The 21,283-nt window shown below is 41.3% G+C and overlaps 2 protein-coding genes across 2 annotated transcripts; both read right to left on the reverse strand.

The window, feature by feature from the left end:
• Positions 1-469: 469 nt before the first annotated feature.
• Positions 470-3,398, reverse strand: TAS2R4 (taste 2 receptor member 4). Its single transcript, XM_009203997.4, has one exon. The coding sequence runs from the start codon at positions 3,355-3,357 to the stop codon at positions 2,458-2,460; it is 900 nt and encodes a 299-aa protein (XP_009202261.2). The 5' UTR covers positions 3,358-3,398; the 3' UTR covers positions 470-2,457.
• A 6,681-nt stretch (positions 3,399-10,079) lies between these two features.
• TAS2R3 (taste 2 receptor member 3) lies at positions 10,080-14,781 on the reverse strand. Its single transcript, XM_017957236.3, has one exon. It carries the CDS (start codon positions 11,178-11,180, stop codon positions 10,230-10,232), a length of 951 nt encoding a protein of 316 aa, XP_017812725.2. The 5' UTR covers positions 11,181-14,781; the 3' UTR covers positions 10,080-10,229.
• Positions 14,782-21,283: the final 6,502 nt, after the last annotated feature.

Below are 21,283 nucleotides of genomic sequence, written 5' to 3' on the forward strand. Positions count from 1 at the left end.
AGACATATGCACATGTATGTTTACTGCAGCACTATTCACAATAGCAAAGACTTGGAACTGTGCCCAAGGGGGACTTTGGGTAAGTGCCTAAGCAAAGACTGAAGACTTTCTTCAGACAGCAAAAATAGTCCTAACACAAAGACAACATATCCAACCCAGAGAGGGGAAAATTGAAGACAGTGTAGGACAAACAGGAAACAAATTGGCAGAACTTTGCCAATACGATAAAAAGTATCCAGATAAAGCAAGACAATTCATTTACCTTTCTTAGCGAGGACAAACTGGATGTTAACCTCAGAACTCCCTCTCTGTCTTTTAGGTGGGTGGGTGGGTGGATGGACAGACAGACGGACGGACGGACAGATAGATAGATAGATAGATAGATAGATAGATAGATAGATAGATAGATAGATAGACTGTATATATGTTACATATTTAAACATATTTTTTGATTATAAAAAATGTTCATTATAGAAAACTTGAAATATACAAAAAGATTACTTGATTCCTCCCACCTAAAATAATTACTGTTTACATTTTTATACATTTCTTTTTACACTTTTCTTCATATGTACACATTTTTACCAAAAAAAAAGGTATTATACCACGTGTACAGGTTTTATTTCAATTTCACGTAGTAGATCATATAAAAATGTTCTTTGACTATAAGATGGTAACTACATACTATTTCATCATAAAGATATGTATTATTGTATAGATTTAAGGTATAGCATAGGTTATTTGACTAAGGTAACAGAGACCAAAAATCCAGCACCTGAAAGAATGGAGACAATGATTTCTCATAAACAGTCCCGGAGTTCAGGCTTGAGCAGTCCAGAGCTGGTGTGACAAGTGCACAGTGTCAAGAAACATGGAGCCAGCTCTAGGATGGAGAATTACTCCACTATCGCAAGCATTCACCTCATCTGCATTGTCCAAGATAGACAATCATGACGTCAGCATTCCAGCTCATGGAGGGAGTAATGAAGAAAAGATTAAAGAAGGGAAGGCAGGACTGCTCTGAAGCACCACCTAGAAATTATATACATCTTTTCTGCTCATATTGTGGCAATAATGGAATTTGCTGCCAAAATTCTGAACAGCTAACGATTTGATTACTATGGAAGAGAGGAGAAAGAACAGATACTGAGGGACCAATGAGGGTGTCTGCCATTCATTTAGAGTTCTTAAGACACAGTGTGCATTTAATCACTCTCAGTAATCCTTTTATCTCTCTTAGGATTTAACATGATGATTTAACCTCCAGGTTTCATAGCACAAAATATTGGCTTGGGTAATTTTTACTGAATATTGCAGTCAAGATTCTGGTAATCAGAATGAGAAAAGTCATGTAATTTATAAAATTTTAAGATTTATTTGACATATGTAAATATTACATAAGCATTTTATGAACACCAAAAAAAAATTAAATAAATACAAATTATGATTCCCCAATTCACATTCCAAAGCTTGTCAACATCCCATCTTCAGACTCTTGTTCTTTTGGAGCCACAGTCCTATTGTCCCAACCACAGAAACAACATTCTGCAGAAGAACTGTGCTATGCACAAATGCATAAACAGATGAAATAAATTCATCACAAGTCAAGCACTCCCCCTACCTGTCCAGTGCTTCTTTGGGTTTCCACTGAGTTCCATATCCTATGGTGAGGTACAGTATTTTGTAAATTTGTACTCATATGGTGTTAATTTGATGATCTAGCACTTGCCTTTGAGCTTAGGCTGGCTCCCCTGGATTTTAAGATTTTTGGAACCATTCTTGATTCAGTTTCTTAAATACTAATCACTTCCCTCTACTTACCAACTCTGGCAATATCCTCTTTTCCAGAACAAGCCTAGAAACCTTAGGGTTTCTTGCAAGGAAGAGTTCAGTTACTGTTACCCAGCAAGTGTGAGGACACTTTTTCTGTCTTGTCCCACAGTGTTCTTTTCACCTTTCTCTTTCCTTCTTTTCTCTCTGAAACCTTTTTTCCTTTTCTCTTTGCACTGCCCCCAATTCCTCTGCTTTCAGTCAGTCTAGTGGCTCCCAGTGACCACCTATCCACTGCTGAGCCTTTACTCAGGGCTCCGTAGCTAAACCACAAACATTTAACTCACCATGTGCACCCCAATGTATTCTCTAATGTGGAAGAATTTCCCATTATACTTTAATAGACAATGAAACAATGTGATGATTTCCATTATCCATGGATTCAATGGCCATGCAAAATACATGATAAATAATGCCTCAAAAAAGTTTCTTAGAGAATGTGCCTTATTTTAAAATACTTACATACCAAAAACAATTACAGAATGAGCTGAAATTCAGGCACTCAAAAGCCTAAGAGTCAGATCAGCAATCACAAAACTGAATTCCTCAGACCACTGGGAAAACTGCCAACAGAAAACCTTCCCCCAAACCATCAGGTGAATCTAGGTATTGTTTACTGAAATTCCGCTATTTTTTGAAACAAAGAATCTTCTTTGCTGTTGTTTTCAGTTTAGGATGTGTGATAATAATGAGAACAGAATGTCCTGGAGAGTAAAGGGTGGCAAAAATCAGACAAATGGATTTGGTCCCCATATCCATCCCTGCATAAAAGGGGAGATACTGGACCAGTGTAGCAACTGAATATGGAATGTAGAGGATGAGGAAATAGATCATCAGCTTCATAGCACCTACATGAGCTTCCGTCTGGGGATTCCAGAAACCAGTGGCATTTTTCTGCATCTTCCGTATATGTCTCCTCAAGGAGTATATTAGCAAGGAAGCAGAAGTCACATTAATGATGAACTGGAGAGATGAGCTCAAGACAAAAGAAACCACTAAAGACAAGATGCCCTCACTGATATTAAATGATGTGTTATTTCTCTTAGTCACAAGTTCAGGAAAAGGTGATGCCTGGCTAAGCGTGATATACAGGCAAGTGGTGAAAGCAGAAATCAGCACACAGGCCGGCAGCAGTCTGGGGATCTTTGGGGAGATATTCCGCTTCAGCAGGAGAAACACTGAGTGTTGGAAGTTGGTAATCTTCACACAGTACAAGCTGTTGAGCAAGGTCACAAACCAGAGACTGCTTGAGTCCAAAAACATGAAACACAACACGAAAAAAGCAGACAGGTAGACTGACCTTTCCTTATTTGAAGAGACGAAATAGATGGTGTTCACCAGAAATAGTGCCAGCATAAAAAACCTGGTGATGCCCAAGCTGAACAGGATCCTTTCAGAAGAGGAGATTCTATGGCTTTTGACCCAAGTTTTGTAATTGACCACTGTAATAAACAGACTCATAATGATTCCTACAAAATCTAAAATAACTGAGGCAATAATAGCAGAGGAATAGAATAACCAAAGCATCTTTACTCATTGAGGATTCAGCAGTTGTGGTGCTGATAGTGGAGGCAGGAGAAATACCAAAATGTATAAGCAGACACCAGTATCTAGCCAGGAAGGACATCTCCTTTTTAATTTTTCCCCAGCGTGGCAAATGAGCCATCCATGATCTAAGGGCCAGCTGCTTTTACTGAGATGCAAATCTTCCAAGGATTGCATTACTATTCCTTCATTTGTATCCTGTTCTTCCTAGACATGCCTAATTACAGCAAGCCTAGGTGATCCTGGGAGTCCAATCCTCCAAGAGCAGGAGGGTGAGAGGGAGGAGTCACAACAGGCTCCAAAAACTTAGAATCCAAATCGGAGAGCTCGAGTCCAGCAATGTTTCTGTCACTGTTTTACGGTAAAGTTTTTCTTCATAAAAATGCCAGAATATGGCGGAAATCCTCATTGCTCACTCCTACCCACCCACCTTCTAGCCTCATATTCATGGATGACCGGAATCCAATTTCTCTCTCTCCTCTAATCTGTTGCTGCCACAACCGGTTTCTCCAACTGTAATTCTGGCCATGCCAATGCCACTCTTTCAACCTTAGTGACTCACCTACAGTGATTTACAGTGATCTAATAGATCAAGTTCAAAGACCCAATATCTCCTTGAAAAAACCTTTCTCAATGAATCCCATCCTTTCTGATGCCCTTTGCTTTGCATTCTCTATCTACATACATAGATTTGTGCCATAACCATTTGCTATGTTCTGGTTTTTCTTAGAAAAAATTAAGTCAACCCTTGTACGTGTTTCCTTTATAAATCTGGGTTTATGTTTAGATCACATATGGCTATTTTCTCTTAGGCATTTAACTGTCAATCCACGTACCCTGAAATGAGATACACAGTAATGCACTGGTTGCAGTTTTGTGAGCCAAACAGCTAGGCATCTCATTGCTGGATTTCTCTGTATTTGCTCAGATGGGAAATGGCACAATATCCCTGGCAAATGATATTATGGCGGACCATAGGTGAATGTAAGAGTATGGCATCTCTTATCTACTCCAGCAGCTGAATGAAACCAAGGTGCAATCCTGGATGCGGCCACATATGTTACCAAATTAGCATCAAGATACAGCACAAAGTCCTCCTGCCAAGTCCAAATAGAAATAGATAAGAAAAAGGAGCTAAGATATAATGATAATCAGGTCCAGAAGAGGGGAACACATTCATGAGGCCCTTTAAGACAGATGACAGGATGGCAAGCCTGGAGAAATTCTCTGATCTTGTGCCCAGGTGGTTACAGAAGCTTTTTATTCAGAACTAACAGGCACTGATAGAGGCATGCCCACATATCAGTTAAATAGGCAAACAGAATGAGCCGGGAAGACTATGACTAAAAGGAAAATTATAGCACAGATTTCCAATTAATTATCCGTAGATGGCTGCATTAAAGTGAAGTTACAGTATTACTAACATCACATTTAAATAAAATAAATAATATAGAGTAAACCATAAGAAATAAATGTGGCCAAAAGAGCAGGAATCCCAGAATTAGATAGTAACAGACTCTATCCAGAATGTACTATACCAAATTGTTGGGTTCTGTGTAGGAGGAAGTGCTGTAATTAAGATGTGATAAAGTTGGCTAGCACAATCAATGAATGAGCTCATTCAGTTAGAAGTTATTTCCACAAGGGTCAGTATAGGAAAAGTGTTAGCAGAACCCTTTCTCCCTCTGCATGAGAATTTGACCTACAGTTAAAATTCCTAGCTGTTTTCCTTACCAACCTGAGAAGGGTGAGAACATCAACTATGTTTCTAGATCAAAAAAAAAAAAAAGACTCCTGACTGGCAAATTGCATCTTGACTGGAAGGAACTGTAAGTGAACTGTAATAAGTATCTTACGGAGACTGCATGCATTGGGCTTCCTTCTCATGTGCCTGTATCTTGACTCGACCCTAGAAGCTTTGTCTACAAAATTATAACATGATAAATTGGATCTTTTGGGACACGAAGCTTTTAATTTACGGCAGCTCCCAGCCTTACTCTAATGTGTATCTCTTATTATTGTACCTGAACTGTATGGCCTGCACCAAAGACTCTGCAAAAGAGGAAGGCCTGACACTGCCCTGCTGGTAAATTAGGTCCCTCAACTCTATCCGTCTGAGTAGGCTGGTACCACAGTGGACTAAGACAGTCTTGTGAGTTTGATTATTTACTAGAGCCCAAGAAGACCAACTAGCAGGCATTGCAGGCATGGGTCCAAACTCTGCTTCTTGACAGGTCTGTAAGAAAAGCTTTAGGGCAAATTGTCAAAGCAAATGAATGGCACTTAACTTATTTGATGACAGCTCTGAAGAATTAGGTCAGTCACGAAGAAACAGGAATTTAAAAGTTTGAAATTTTTTCAAAAAAGTATACATGGCACTTACGAGAAAGACGAAAACTTCCATTTCTTGTGTTTTTTTTTAAAATGCTTACTATGTTCCCAGCAGTGCACCAGGCATCCTAGGAGGAGTATATGGTTATCCTATTTATGAGTGAGGAAAATGAAGATCAGGGAAAATAAGTGACTGCTTAACACCAGAGGAAATGCCTTGGCCCATTTTCTGCTGCTGTAACAGAATACCACAGATTGGGAAATTTATAAAGAAAAGAAGTCTAGTGGCTCACAGTTCTGGAAGCTGGGAAGTCCAAAAGCATGGTGCTGGCATCAGCTCGGCATCTAATGACGACTACTTAGTACTTCATAATATGGCAGAGGGCAAGAATGTGTACATGAGAACAAGACAGGAAAAGGGGGCCAAACTCCTGCAATAACAAACCCACTCCTGCATTAATCCATTCATGAGGGGAAAGCCCTCATGACCCAGTCACCTCTTAAAGGCCCCACCTCTCAACACTGTTACGAGGGTACAATTACATTCTGGCATGAGTTTTGGAAGGGCCATCCAAACCATAGCAGCAAACGACTGGCTAAGCTGAAAGGTCTGAGACTGAGCTCTTTCTACTACACTAGACTTCCCTCACTGGTTCTTTCATTCTATGAACTGTGGTTATCAGCCAGGCACTGTTAGGTGCTGGGGAAACAGAGAAGAATCACCCACAGCACACCTGCCTTCAAAGAATATATGAAATGGTAAAATAAAATAAAATAAAATAAAAAAGACAGATGAATAGACAATTAGAATTGAGAGTTTTAGATGCCATAATAAGGAAACACAAGGAGCACAACAGGAGTGTTCAGGAGGCACACTTGATCCAGTTTTGGCAGTTCAGGAACTGAGAAGACATATACATTCAGTCTTAAAGGATGCAAAGAGATTATCCAAAAAAAGCTAAGGTAGGGAGAAAGAAGGACATTGCAAGCAGAGAACTCTACATGCAGACTAAGAGGTGATAGTGTGTGGTGGGTTCAGAAAACAGAAGAGGGGAGGGGTACAAGGATAGGAAGAGAAACAGTGGGAGATGAAACTGAAAAGATAAATCAGGAAGTATCTATGCCATAGTAGGTACAGAATTTGGACACAATTATTACACTAATGTGGTCAGAGGCATGTACCACATTAGAAAAACACACAGAATAAGTGCTTAGCTTCACCTAAAAGAATCAGAGAAAGTTTCCTGGAGGAGGGAGGTCTTGAAGAATAAGAGAAGTTGACACAGTTGATAAGAAAGATAATTCTAGGTATAGAAAGCAGCACATGGAAAAGCATAGCAGCAAGAAGAGTACAGCATATTTGGGAACTAGAAGCAGTTCAAAGTTCTTTTGGAAAAGCAAGGAACAAGAAGATGAAACTGAAAAGAAAACAGAGGCCAAATGGGATGACTGGCTTTATGCTGTAAACTAAGTAGTCTGGACTTTACCCAAAGCAATGGACAGCCACTGCAAGACTTTTAAGAGGGGAGCATTACTCCCCTCTTTTCACTGTATGAAGAATACAATCCAAGTAAAGAGGAAAGGCTTTGCTGGAAGGGGATGGAGTTGGAAACAGGAAACTAGTTAGAATCCTGTTGCAATCACTCTGATGGGCTGAAAAGAGTGGAAATGGAGACCAGGAAACATGTGAGAGAAATGTTTTGAAGTACAACAAAGGGGATCTGGCAACTAAATGGATATTGAGGTTGTAGGAGAAGGCAGAATCTGGAATGATTTCTAGAATTCTGGTGCACTTTGAACACACACACACACACACGCACGTACACCTGTATGTCTTTTAGTGAGTATCTTTATTGTCTGCACTAGCTTTTTAATAAAGAGATTACTTATATGAGAGGTCTGCCAAGAGGCAGAGGCTTAAAAAAGATTAGATGTGCAAGAGATCTTAGGTGGGTGGGAGCCAGAGGAAGTGAGCAGAGTATTCAGATAGCAATGTAGGTCTGACAGCTATAAAAGGGGAAGAGGTAAAGTGGGGTAGGGAATAATTGGGTAGAGAGAGTTCAAAAGTGCAGTAGAGGTCCAAGAAAACTTCAACCAAGCTGATGCAGAGTCCTTGGCCAAAATTGCCTGTTAGAGGAGTCCCATGTCTCAGCAAAACAGACTTGCCTTAGTACTCCACAGTGCTCCACCACTGGCTGGGAGAAGCCTGCAGGAAATGTGGCCTCACGGTAGTGGATCTCCCAAGCTGGAGCCATCAGTCAATTGAGCCTCCACAGCAGAGATCTGAGTGCACATTTTCAAGGCTGACACAAAAGGGGTCTAGAGACAAAGATCACCTGCACCAGGACCCTCAAGATAGGATGATCCCTTTACTGTACCTGAAGTACCTGTTTCAGTGATGCAGCAATTAAATACTTGTTACTGTGTCTTTATTGCCCACTAAGTAATGTTTTTGAGAACAGAACCGTGTTCAAGGAACAAGCATCTCGTACAGTGCTTGGTCTCATACAGTGCTTGGTATACAATAAGTGTTAAATAAATGTTTGTGGCAGGAAGGAATGAACTGGAATCAAGGCTAGCCAGAATCAAAATGAAGTGAGAAATGTATTCATTCCTGGAATATTGCGGCAACATCCAGAAACTAGGCAGCACTCATCCCTTTCTCAAGGGGGATCTGCCAGCTGGGCAATAAGCGGAGAAGCCTGAAAAGCCAAGGATAACTCAGAAAACCTTTCTCTCTGGCTATGAATACCCTGTCTGGCCACAAATGGAAACTGAGATCAGACAGAACACGGCCAAGAAACTCCACTCATCAACTTCTGAAAATATGTATTTCAGAGTTAACCTGGAAATGTTGCTCAGACGATTGACCCAGCTCCACCAAGTCACAATGACAATTTAATGATAGTGTGGCCAACAAAATTTACTCACTCTACAAGCTCAAATGTGCTGAAAACAAGTCAATTCTTTATTTTATCTATCAGTAATATGGTTTTTCTCCTGAGCCCCCACCTGCTGGTTGGGGAGGTGTTTAATCCAATGGGATAATGCAAACTGTGCAGACCAAAGGAAATTTTTTTCCTGACATTTTAGAAATTAAGATATAAATCCCAGAACAACCCTAATGTTAATTTCCGGTTACATATGACCAAATGTCCAGTAATGTAATGGACATTCATGCTATGTCCAAATATACTCCTTTTTATTATGTCAAAATATGCTCCTTTTCACAAAATAACAACGATAGCAGTTTTATTGTGTGTTTACTCCATGTAGGACAGCACTTTTCATGTGTTAATTCACTCATTCCTTCCAACAACTTTATCCCAACACACACACGCACACAATTACTATTTCTATTTTACAAATGAAGAAAGTTAAATAGAGACTGGTTAGGAAGTTTCCCCAAGGTCACCCAGTTCAAAAGGGCCAAAGCCAAATTTAAACACGAGTTGTCTGGCTTCAGGGTCCACATTCTTAGCCACAACAATCCACTTCTGAGAGTCCCATTAGGACTAGAAATCCACATTTCTGAATAATGCCATATGTATTAACTGAATATGTTTACAAATTTGAGAATTCTTCAGGATATTAAGCAATATCTTTTCATTGACATGTCAAAATTGTTAATAACAGGAAGTAAATCAGCATCTATATACTTCTGTTTAAATAAAATTGATTAAACATAAAATTTGCTTATATTACATTTGATAAAACTGTAACTTTAAAACCAGGTAGGCATCTTGGTCGAAAATAAAAACAAAACCACTTGGTCTTTTGGTCAATCTACAAAATAATTACTTGAAAATGTACTTCAGCAAAATGATCATGAAATGCAAGATTGAATTGGAATCTAGAATCTAAAGGTCTTAATTTTCTTTCCACTGTTTTCATCATTACACAATGGGTTTGTGGAAACTGGAATCATATGGAAATTGCTGTTGCTGCACAATCCAATATTAGCACAATAATAGCCTTCACTTACTCAGTACTTTACAAACACAGTGTGCTAAAATGGCCAGTAGGGATCAGAAGAGGGGATCAGACAGGTAATTAAAGTAACTCACCTGAGGCCAAAAATCTTGGCCAGAATCAGAACTCAAGCCCACATCTACAGGACTGCAAAACTTTTGCTCTTTCCTTCAAGTCTACTATGTAATTTTATGTTTATCACTGTTAGTATCTAATTTAAGTTGAAACTAGTAATCAGACTCATTGTGTGGAGCTGATGATCATTAAAATACAGCACCGTGTGTTTATAGTGAGAGTGTTCTTACAACATTGTCATTTCCAAAACACTACTACTCCTGCGCCCTCCTCACTTCCGCAACCACCATACAGACAGAGGTCGTGAGAAGCATGGCTTTCACCTTGGAAGAGGTCCTCAGGGACCAGGGGCAAAGCAGTCAGGGTTTCTCTCCTAGTGATGCTATGGAACTGGTATCATGGGAGGGTCAGGAAGAATCCCGTAGTCTTGAGCCAGGCAAAAGGCTCACGGGCTCCACCCCAGGCCCTCTGTTACTCTAAGAGAAAATGGGTCCCTTGGATCCAGGCTTCAGGTGGCCAGACTCACACCGGAGCATCTCTACAAATGTCTGCTTCAGTTTGCTGTTCCCCAGAATGACAATAAATGAGTGGCCAGCAGGATAAAACATTGTCATTACCTCGCCAATCATCTTAGCCATCTTGGTTTCTGGTAGGAAATTACCAAATGATGCAATTAAAAAGGCAAGAAAGTAAAGTAAGAAGAGAAAAAAGAAGGAAAGGATGATTCTGATGGCCCTCTTGTGGGCCTCAGTGCTTGGATCTCTGGAGCTTGTACTATTTTGCAGCATCTGCCGTGTGTGCCTCCCCAAGGAGAAGATGAGCAAAAAGTAGGAGGCCAGGGACACAACTAAGGGAGGCAGGTACCACAGAGTCCCAAGAACATGGATCAGATAATACTCATTCCTCTTCTTTCTGAAGTGTTCAGTCACATTCCTGGTGGCCTCAATTCCCCTAAGGACAGAATAGAGCTTAAACTCGTTGATCAGAGATGCGGTACTACCACAGGATAAGAGCAGTGCACCCAACAGCATCCATACCATCACCCTAGAAACTCTCCACTTGAGCCAGAGGAATGTGGGGTGAGAGAAACTGGCGATTTTCAAGCAGTAGAGGACACCAAGACAAGTGGCAAACCAAATGCTCAGATGGTTTGTAAATGTCCAGAAAACATCAATAAGTTGCATTATTATCCCTGAATCATGTTCCTTAACAGAGAATACTATTAAAAAACTATCAGTCAAGATAATACACAGCAGAATGATCCTCGAGAGTGCCAGGGTGGCAATGATGAAGTCAGACAAAGACATTCTCTTGGTCTTGAACCAGCTCCTACCATTGACCAAACCAATGAAACCATTGACCAGAATTCCCAGTGTGAACTGAGTGCCACACACAATCAGGAACACCCCGTCGGTGAGTCCCATCATGTCAGCAATTAGGCAGTCCTGATCTTTGTTCTTTCTGTTGATATGTAGAATCTCCTCACTGATTTGATATTTTTCTCGTTAATCTACTCCTCTACCTGTTGCTTCACTGTACCTGTCTCTCGTCTCTGCCCAATTTAGTCTGTCGTACAGCACAATTTAGGGAATCCTCTCTGGCTCTTTCAGGTGAGTCTGTCCTCCTCACAGATGATATGGATTGTCATATTCCATCTATGAACCTAAACTTAGCAGCTCTTTGCTAAAATGCAAATGAGTAGTGTCCAGTGTCACACAGAGAAGGAAGAGATCTAGGTCACAAAGATGATGGAGGACTTGGACTCAGTTTCAAAGGGTGTAGGGCTCTGAGCTACCCAAAACAGAAAGATGAGCGGCACCAAATGGAGGAGGCTCAGAATTACTCAGAAGAGTAAAAGTCTCATTCCTCAGGAGGGAGGACTCAGAGATACAGAAAAGGAATTCCACTAGGAGCCACTATCCACCTGGAGTGAGGTTTAAGTGCATAAAATTGTAAAAGTTCAGTGCCATCGATCCTGGATTAGAATGAAAAGGCCTGCTCCTTGGAGCCTGGCTTACATGCACGGAGATGGCGGTAAGCTACAAGCCAGCAAGAGAAGCCTCACCAGAAAGTGGCCAAGCTTACATCCCGATCTTGGACTTGCAGTGGGAAGTCTCAGACCCACTCTGGATTTGTAGTCTGCTGTAATACTGCCAAGGGAAGCATAAGAACAATACTTCTGTTCTTAACCTAAGAGCTCCTCTGTTTAACAAGGGGCTATTAATTAAGGATCTTCACTCAGGATTACATGCAGAATTAAACAGTACTTAGTTTATATTAAAGTACGCTTATGTTCACTCTTTTTAAAGTTAATTGCTAAGGTTTGTGTACTTTTCATGTCCCACTCCCTTCCCTAAATTTAATGAGACATTAGTTTAAAACCTAAAGGACCGTGGGAATAACAATAAGATTTTACTTCTTCTTGCCGTGGAAGGTCATGTAAGAGTAAGGTAAGAGTAAAGAGTTGCTCACGTATATAAAGTCTACAATGTATGAATAAGGAAGAATTAGGTTTAAGTACACAACACAAATAAGTGGCTTAGAGGAGAGGTATATTTGTGTTCCCCAAAGCAGTCCAGAGGCAAACTGTCCAGGCTGGTATGGTGGTTGCATGGTGATCGCAGATACCAGCTTCTTCTATCTTCCATTCTGAAGATTGCCTCATGGTCTAAGATGGCAACTGGAAATCCAGCCATGAAATGTCCACATTTCAGACAAAAAAGAAAAAGCTGTAGGATGAGAGTCTGGGGAAGCACACTGGATATGCCTCCCAAGAGTTACTCATATAAAAAGTTCCCTGAGAGCATCACCAAGTGACTTCTGCCTATAGCCCCTTGGCAACCCCTAACTGAAAAGAATAGGAACGCAGTACATGCACTGTGCACCCTCTCACAACTGGGTTCTATAAATACAGAAGGGACAATAGATACTGGGTAGTGCATTGACCATGTTTATTTTCTATATTTTATGCTTCGACACTTTCGGGCCTTGCAGACCCAGAGAAGGCGTGCCCTCCCAAGGTTAGCTAATTCCTAGAGTTAGCAAACAACTTGCCTGAGAAAACACCTTGGATAAGCAAACCAGCCAATCCTGAATCCATACTGCCCCTCCCATCTACCTCCTTTGCTTAGGACGTAGAAAACGAGCCCAGGACACTATGACCTTGCTTTCAATCACCCCAGGGCCAGGCACCTGATAACTAGGGACCATCTTGAGAGCCTGGAGCCTGCTGAAATTATTCAAACTACCCAATCCTAAACTTGCTCAGCTTTCCACCAGTACCTTACTCATTGCTTCCCTATGAAAAACACAACAAAGGCTCTGGCTCATGTTTTCCCCTCTCCTTCTTCCTCCTGACCAACTCCAGTGCATCCCTAAGTGGCCCTGCATGGCATAGCATGCCACCTCCTATTGGGAACTGTGAAATAAAAGACTCTTCTTTCAAAGCAGTTGTCTCCATGACATGATTAAAGCAATTGTCTCCTACTGTACATGATTAAGGCAAGTCCCAGGTACATCACAAAACAGGTGGGCAACTGGAAATCTTTTCCACAATATGGTTTTCTAACACAGAAAGCTAGAATCTACAACAGAAAGCTAGAATGCTTTAAAGTTACCTCACAGCCAGGCATGGTGGCTCATGCTTATCATCCCGGCAACCCAGAAGGCCAAGGTGAGAGCAACACTTGCACCCATGAGTTTGAGGCTGCAGTGAGCTATGACTGCATCGCTGCACTCCAGCCTGGGAGACAGAGCAAGACTCCAACATACGTACATATGTTATAAATAAAGGATAAATAAATAAAATTTAAAAATTAAAAATAAAGAAAATAACCAGTTTATAATGTGTTTGGCAGAAGAAAAAGAATAATCACTACTGTCTCAACTTCTCCTCTGAGCTTGACTAACATAATTAATGCCCTGCCAAGGAGCAGTCAGAAAGTCTACGGATAAACCATATTCAAAACTAAGCTCATTCTCTTTCCCCCTCTCAACTCTGCTCCCACATCCACATTCCATAAACTCAGAAATGAAGTGCTACTATCCACACATGTCTCCGTGCAGGAACCTCAGAACCACCACTGAATTGCATTTCCTCTTAGCGATAGTGGTTGTGTCACCACTAGATCTTGGGCAGAAGCTGTAAGTGATTCTCTGCAGTATTTCTAACACAGAGCCTAGCACAGGGTCTGGCACAAAATTGGTACACAATTCGCATTTGTCAAATCAATTTGAATCCCAAATGCCCCTCAAGTCACCTCTCATCCGCACTCTTGCTAACCTTTCTAGGCTTAGTACAGAGCTTCCTAACTGGCTCTAGGCTTTCTCCTTTTAGCCCTTCACTCTGTCTTTGTTGTTCTCCTTCTAAAGCACAATTCTGATAAGATGTCCTTGTTTTCAAACCTTCTATTGCTCCCCATTGCCAAAGTTCTCTGAAAGCTTTCAAGGCCCTTTACTATCTAGCCCCAACCCACTTTCCATATCTCACCTTTGTTTCGTAAACTTTTGTTTCTGGATCTTTGCTCATGCTGTTTCCTCTTGAAAGCTAACCTATCTATTCTCTTCTAAGCTACTCCTCACACCCTATCACAGTTAGCTACAAAGGTTTCTGCTTATCCTCCCTAACCCTCCATAAGCTTAATTGTGAATTCCTTCAGTGCAGGAATCCTGTTATATTCATCCCTACATTCAGGTCTATATGGGTGCATGACATATAGCAGATGCCCAACTGACTTCAGAGTTTAAAAAGATACACAGATTGATTACAAATAGTTGTGGAAGATTAAAAGCATAAAACAAATCACTAACATGGAATAAGCTGTTTAGTAATTCATGAAAGTTAACAACAAAACAAGTCAGGTACAATAAACGATTTCAAGGTTAATATGCTTTGTAAATATCACATAAGACTTGGCAAGATGGACATAGTGACTTAAAAGAATTACATGGCCAGGTGCAGTGGCTCATACCTGTAATCCCAGCACTTTGTGAGGTTGAGGTGGGTGGATTACAAGGTCAAGAGATCGAGACCATCCTGACCAACATCGTGAAACCCCATCTCTACCAAAAATACAAAAATTAACTGGGCGTGATGGTGCACACCTGTAGTCCCAGCTACTCGGGAAGCTGAGGCAGGAGAATCACTTGAACCTGGGAGGCAGAGGTTGCAGTGAGCTGAGATGGCGCCGCTGCACTCCAGCCTGGCGACAGAGCGAGATTCCGTCTCAATAAATAAATAAATAAATAAATAAATACCTTGTTTAAAATAAAAACTAGAATAATAATAACAGCCAACATGTATTGAGCACTTGTTTCAGTTACTATGCATTATATAGGTTATATGCACTGTGTTACTTATTGTGCTTTTCACAGCACGCCTATGAAGGAGGAACTATTATCCTTGTTTTACTTCCAGGAAAACAAAACAACAAAGATCTGAGGCAGATAAAGTTAATTAACTCACGAGAGAGACCACTCAACTGTCGAGTGGAGAAGCAGTAATTCAAATCCAGGCTGACTGCACAGCCTTAATTTTGAACTATTATTATAGACCACCTTTTTTTCCAATGACAGGTAAGGCAGAGAAACTAAATGTCAAGGTGTGCACCTACAATGGCAAAACAAGACTCTGACATGGCAGAGAAACAATGATGAAGAATAAAGAGACAAAAAAAAAAAAAAAAAAAGAATTTCATCGTGCCTGTAGTCCCAGCACTTTGGGAGACTGAGGTAGACAGATCACTTGAGGTAAGGAGTTCGAGACCAGCCTGGCCAACATGGTGAAACCCTGTCTCTACTAAAAATACAAAAATTAGCCAGGTGGTGTGGTACGCACCTGTAATCCCAGCTACTCGGGAGGCTGAGACAGGAGAATCACTTGAACCCAAGAGGCAGAGGTTGCAGTGAGCCAAGATTGCATCACTGCATTCCAGCCTGGGCAACACAGCAAGACTCCATCTCAAAAATAAATAAATAAATAAATAATTTCATTATTGTGGTTGCATGATGCTGACAACCTAAAAAGTTACACACTATCCTAGTACAGACTGTGGGACTGGCCCAGAAGCAAATTACAATAGTGAGGGGAGACTTCAATGCTGCTAATGCCTGCCAAAAATCTCATTCTCTAAAAAGTGGGTCTGACAAATTCTTAAACAACATTCTTGATTATTTCAACTGGTAATGAGTAAACAATGAAAGGAGCAGACGCTCTGAACTTACTCTAACCAGTAAAAAGACAGTGCTTGATATAAAGGAAGACGAATATGTTAAGATAACATGGTAGAGAAACTGACTCATTTCTTGTAAGATCATTAAACTGAAAATCAGAAAGAATTAAGAGGTAGAGGTATTCTCCTTCACTTATAACTCTCCCTCCAACCAAAACCGATTAAATTCCCAGTGTGATTTAGATGCACGCCGCATGGGTCACTCTTGAAAGGTTGGCTGTGGGATGTTCACTGCAGCACTATTCACAATAGCAAAGACATGGAATCAATCTAAATGTCCATCAATGGTAGACTGGATGAAGGAAAAATGGTACATATACACCGTGGAATACTATGCAGTCATAAAAAAGAATGAGATCATGTCTTTGCAGGAACATGGATGGAGCTGGAGACCACTATTCTTGGCAAACTAATGCAGGAACAGAAAACCAAATACCTAATGTTCTCACGTATAAGTCTGAGGTAAATGATGAGAACACATGGACACAGAGAGGGGAACGGCAGACACTGGGACCTACTAGAGGGTGAAGAGTGGGAGTGAGAGGATCAGGAAAAATAACTAATGGGTACTAGACTTAGTACCTGGGTGACTAAATAATCTGTACAACAAACGCCCATGACAGGAGTTAACCTATGTAACAAACCTACACATGTACCCCTGAATGTAAAAGTTTGGAAAATCTACATTCTCCGTAAGGAATTTGACAGATTTCTAACACTTTCTGATTTCAGTGGTAATATCCATGAATTTGATTAATATTATACAATAAATGTGTCAACATTTGAAGAAAATAAAAGGTTGGTGGTATGGTTTGGCTCTGTGTCCCCACCCAAATCTCCTCTCAAACTGTAATCCCCACAAGTCAAGGGAGGGACCTGGTGGTGATTGGATCATGGAGACGGTTTCCCCCATGCTATTCTTGGGATAGTGAGGGAGTTCTCACAAGATCTGATGGTTTTAAAAGTGACAGTTTCCCCTGCTTGCTGTCTCTCTCCTGCCACCAAGTAAGATGTAAGACGAGCCTTGCTTCCCCTTTGCCTTCCACCGTAATTATAAGTTTACTGAGGCCTTTCCAGCCATGTGGAACTGTGAGTCAATTAAATCTCTTTTGTTTATAAATTACCCAGTCTCAGGTAGTATCTTTACATCAGTGTGAAAATGGACTAATACAGAGAACTGGTCCTGGGAATAGGGCACTGCTATAACAATAACCTAAAAATGTAGAAACGACTTTGGAACTGGGTAAAAGGCTGAGGTTGGAACAGTTCAGGGGGCTCAGAAGACAGGAAAATGTGGGTAAGTTAGGAACTTTAGCCTAGAGACTTGCTGAATGTCTGTGACCAAAATGCTGATAGTGATATGGACAATGAAGTCCAGGCTGTGGTGGTCTCAGATGGAGATAAATAGCTTAATTGGGAACTAGAGTAAAGCTCATTCATGCTATGCTTTAGCAAAGAGATTGGCGGCATTTTGCCCCTGCCCTAGAGATCTGTGGAACGTTGAACTTGGGAGAGATGTTTAGGGTATCGGGCAGAAGAAATCTCTAAGCAGCAAAGCATTCAAGAGGTAACCTGGCTTATTCTGAAAGTGTTCATTTATACGCATTCACAGAGTTTGAAATTGAACCTTATGTTTAAGAGAAGCAGAGCATAAAGGTTTGGAAAATGTGCAGCCTGACCATGTGGTAGAAAAGAAAAACCAACTCTCTGAGAAGGAATTCAAGTTGGCTGAAGAAATTTGCATAAGTAACAAGGAGCCAAATGTTAATATCCAAGACAATGGGGAAAATGTCTCTAGGGCATGTCAGAGACCTTCATGGCAGCCCCTCTTATCACAGGCCCAGAGGCCTTGGAGGGAAAAATAGTTTCCTGGGCCATGCCCAGGGGCCAACTTCTCTGTGCAGCCTCAGGACTTGGTTCCATGCATCCCAGCGGATCCAGCACCAGCCATGGCTAAAAGGAGCCCTCAAGGAGAACCTCTGCTACAGCAATGTGGAAAGAAAATGTGGGGTTGTAGACCCCCAATAGAGTCCCCACTGGGGCATTGCCTAGTGGAGCTGTGAGAAGAGGGCACCCATCCTCCAGACCCCAGAAAGGTAGATCCACTGACAGTTTCCACCATGTGCCTGGAAATGCTGCAAGTATTCAACACCAGCCCATGAAAGCGGACACAGGGGCTGTACCTGCTGAGCCACAGGAAGGCAGGGACAGCTGCCCAAGACCAAGACTGTGGGAGCTCGCCTCTTGCATCAGCATGCCCTGGGGTGGCCTACATGTGAGATATAGAGTCAAAGGAGATTATTTCAGAGCCTTAAGATTTAATGACTGCTCTGCCAAGTTTCAGACTTGCATGAGGCCTGTAGCCCCTTTATTTTGGTCAATTTCTCCCATTTGGACCGGAAACATTTGCCCAATGCCCATACCCTCATTGTATCTTAGAAGTAACTAACTTTATTTTACAGGGTCATAGGTGGAAGGGACTTGGCTTGTCTCAGATGAGACTTTGGACTTGGTCTTTTGAGTTAATGCTGGAATGAGTTAAGACTTTGGGGGACTGTTGAGAAGGCATGATTGGTTTTGAAATGTGAAAAGGACATGAGATTTGGGAGGGTCTGGGGCAGGATGATATGGTTTGGTTATGTCCCCACCCAAATCTCATCTCGAATTGTTGTCCCCACGTGTCAAGGTAGGGACCTGGTAGGTGACTGGATCATGGGGACGGTTTCCCCCGTGCTGTTGCCTGATAGTGAGGGAATTCTCCCCAGATCTGATGGTTTTAAAAGTGGCAGTTTCCCCTGTGCCCTCTCTCTCCTACCACCTTGTGAAGAAGGTGCCTGCTTCCCCTTCACCTTCTGCCATGACCATCAATTTCCTGAAGTCTCCCCAGCCATGGAGAACTGTGAGTTAATTAAACCTCTTGTTTATATATTACCCAGCCTCAGGTAGTATCTTCATAGCAGTGTGAAAATGGACAAATACAGTTGGCTGTGGGAATTTGTGGATATGGAGGGCCAGTGGAGAATGAATGCAAGTGGAAGCAGGCAGCGGGCAGAAAGCAAAATGCAAACTTCACATACCTGAGTTCAAACTCCAGGTGTGCATCTTGGAAGATGCATGACTTTGACAAGTTATTTAACCTCTCTCGATTTTGGGTTTCCTCACCTGTAAAATGGGATTATTGTACCTTCTTCTTAGTATAATAGCTAAATGAGACAATGATAAAAAGTACTTCGCTTAGTGCTCAGTACATAGTAACCAGAAGAGAAATGTCAGTCATTAATATGATTATTGTTTCATCTTAAGAGATTTCCCTGTAATTCATTAACCTTGGACTTGCCTCTCATTTTCCACAATGATTTTCTTGCTGTTACTCCCACAGATCTTCACAGAATATTATGCAAACTCTGACAGAAAAATAGTAAAGTGATCCTGCCCTCATTTTCTTTTTGAGTCCCACCTAACTGAATGACAAACATTTATTAATCTTCATGTCACTGTGCTAGGCTGAGTTAGATTGGGGGAAAAGGGTGGTTTGAGTAAAAGAAAACCCTGCCTTCAAGAATTGCATGATCTCATTTGGGAACAAAGGGAAAACAACACTAACTTCTCCTAACTGAGCTGCAAAAGTTAGGCTGTAATCCACATTGCAATGATGAGTAATTCCCAAAGAAATGTATACTGTATTGCCAAAACTGCCACAGAAACATATCTTTGGTCAATTTTTAGATATCTCTGAATTAAATGTCCAGTGTGTTTTAAGAAATGATTGATTATTTGAGAACTGTAAAGGCATCAAAAAGTAGATCTCATATAGGTTGGTGTTGTTTGTTTTTAAGATGGAGTCTTGCTCTGTCACCCAGGCTGGAGTGCAGTGGCACAATCTCAGCTCACTGCAAGCTCTGCCTCCCAGGTTCATGTCATTCTCCCGCCTCAGCCTCCCGAGTGGCTGAGACTACAGCCCGCCACCACGTCCGGCTAATTTTTTGTATTTTTAGTAGAGACGGGGTTTCACCGTGTTAGCTAAGATGGTCTCGATCTCCTGACACCGTGATCCGCCCGCCTCGGCCTCCCAAAGTGCTGGGATTACAGGCATGAGTCACTGCACCTGGCTAGGTTGATGTTTAAAGTAAATTATTTTGGGCTGTGTACACGTGTTAACAGATGAATGAATCATACAAGCATGAGATGCTAAAATGCAGACGGTGGAGGAAAATATATAAAAGATTTTCTTGTTCACATCCAGTGAAGTGGTACTCATTAAAAGTGAATGAGTAAAGTAAGCCTGGCTCAGAAATAATGGAAAGATCTTTTTCCCCAAATAAAGTTTTATTTTTTTCTCATTATAAAAGTAACATATGTTCAATGCTAAAATATATATATATAAAAATTGTAAAGAAACAAGGAAAATCACACATAATCACCCTCTCTAGAGATAATATCCTGTTTCTCCCTCCAGACTTTAAGCATATCTTAATTACAACTTCTTTTTCAAAAACGGGATATCCTGGACATACTGTTTGATACTTTTTCTCCCATTCTTCTAGGTATACTATTCGTCTTACCATTTAACATGAAACCTCCAAATCGAGGTCACAATGCAGTTTTCTGAGGTTTATTCCCTGACACTATCACATCCAAAAGGGAAATGCAAGACCCAAAGCTTGGGTTAGAAGATCCCTACAGTATTTTACCGCTATCATATTCCCACATGTGCTCTGCCTAGACCAGCTAGGGAGCAGGAGAAAGTTTCTCAGCAGACGGGGCTTCCTAGGGGTGGGCAAAGTTTACCTAGCAAGTCTGACTGACTTGAGGAGAGAATCAGTCTGCTAGAATCATACGCATGCTGAGGACGGCACGCTACACACCTGAGTCTGATAAAACACTGCTGCTTCAGCCCCACAGCCTTTCAGAGGCGTGGAGAGAAGAGGCAACCTTCAGGGAAGAGTTGAAAGCAGAGCCCCTCGGCTCACAGTGGTCCAGCACAGCATCCTCTTCTGCCCCTGTATTCTGGACTCAGAAACTGCTCTGGGTTGGTAATTAAGCTCTTCTGTTCAGCATGTCATTTTCCCAAAGCAGAGATTTATCACCCTGCTTAAACAGGACTATTAATCTGCATAATTTCTCACATTTAAGGCATATAAAAGTTGCTGTGCTGATGGAAGAAATAGAGTTGCTCAAAAGATAAATTTTATACACTTCACAATTTTGCTTAAGGAATGTGGCATAAAGGAATAAAGACTACATCACCAGGCAGTTTTAATGTGTGAACTTAAGAGAGCAGAGTTAATATGCTGATTAAT

This window comes from Papio anubis, chromosome 4 (assembly GCF_008728515.1).
Source record: "Papio anubis isolate 15944 chromosome 4, Panubis1.0, whole genome shotgun sequence".
Taxonomy (NCBI): Eukaryota; Metazoa; Chordata; class Mammalia; order Primates; family Cercopithecidae; genus Papio; species Papio anubis.

Excerpts from the sequence above, each read along its gene's own strand:
- TAS2R4 (XM_009203997.4), bottom strand. The coding sequence starts at position 3,357 with ATGCTTTGGTTATTCTATTCCTCTGCTATTATTGCCTCAGTTATTTTA.
- TAS2R3 (XM_017957236.3), bottom strand. The coding sequence starts at position 11,180 with ATGATGGGACTCACCGACGGGGTGTTCCTGATTGTGTGTGGCACTCAG.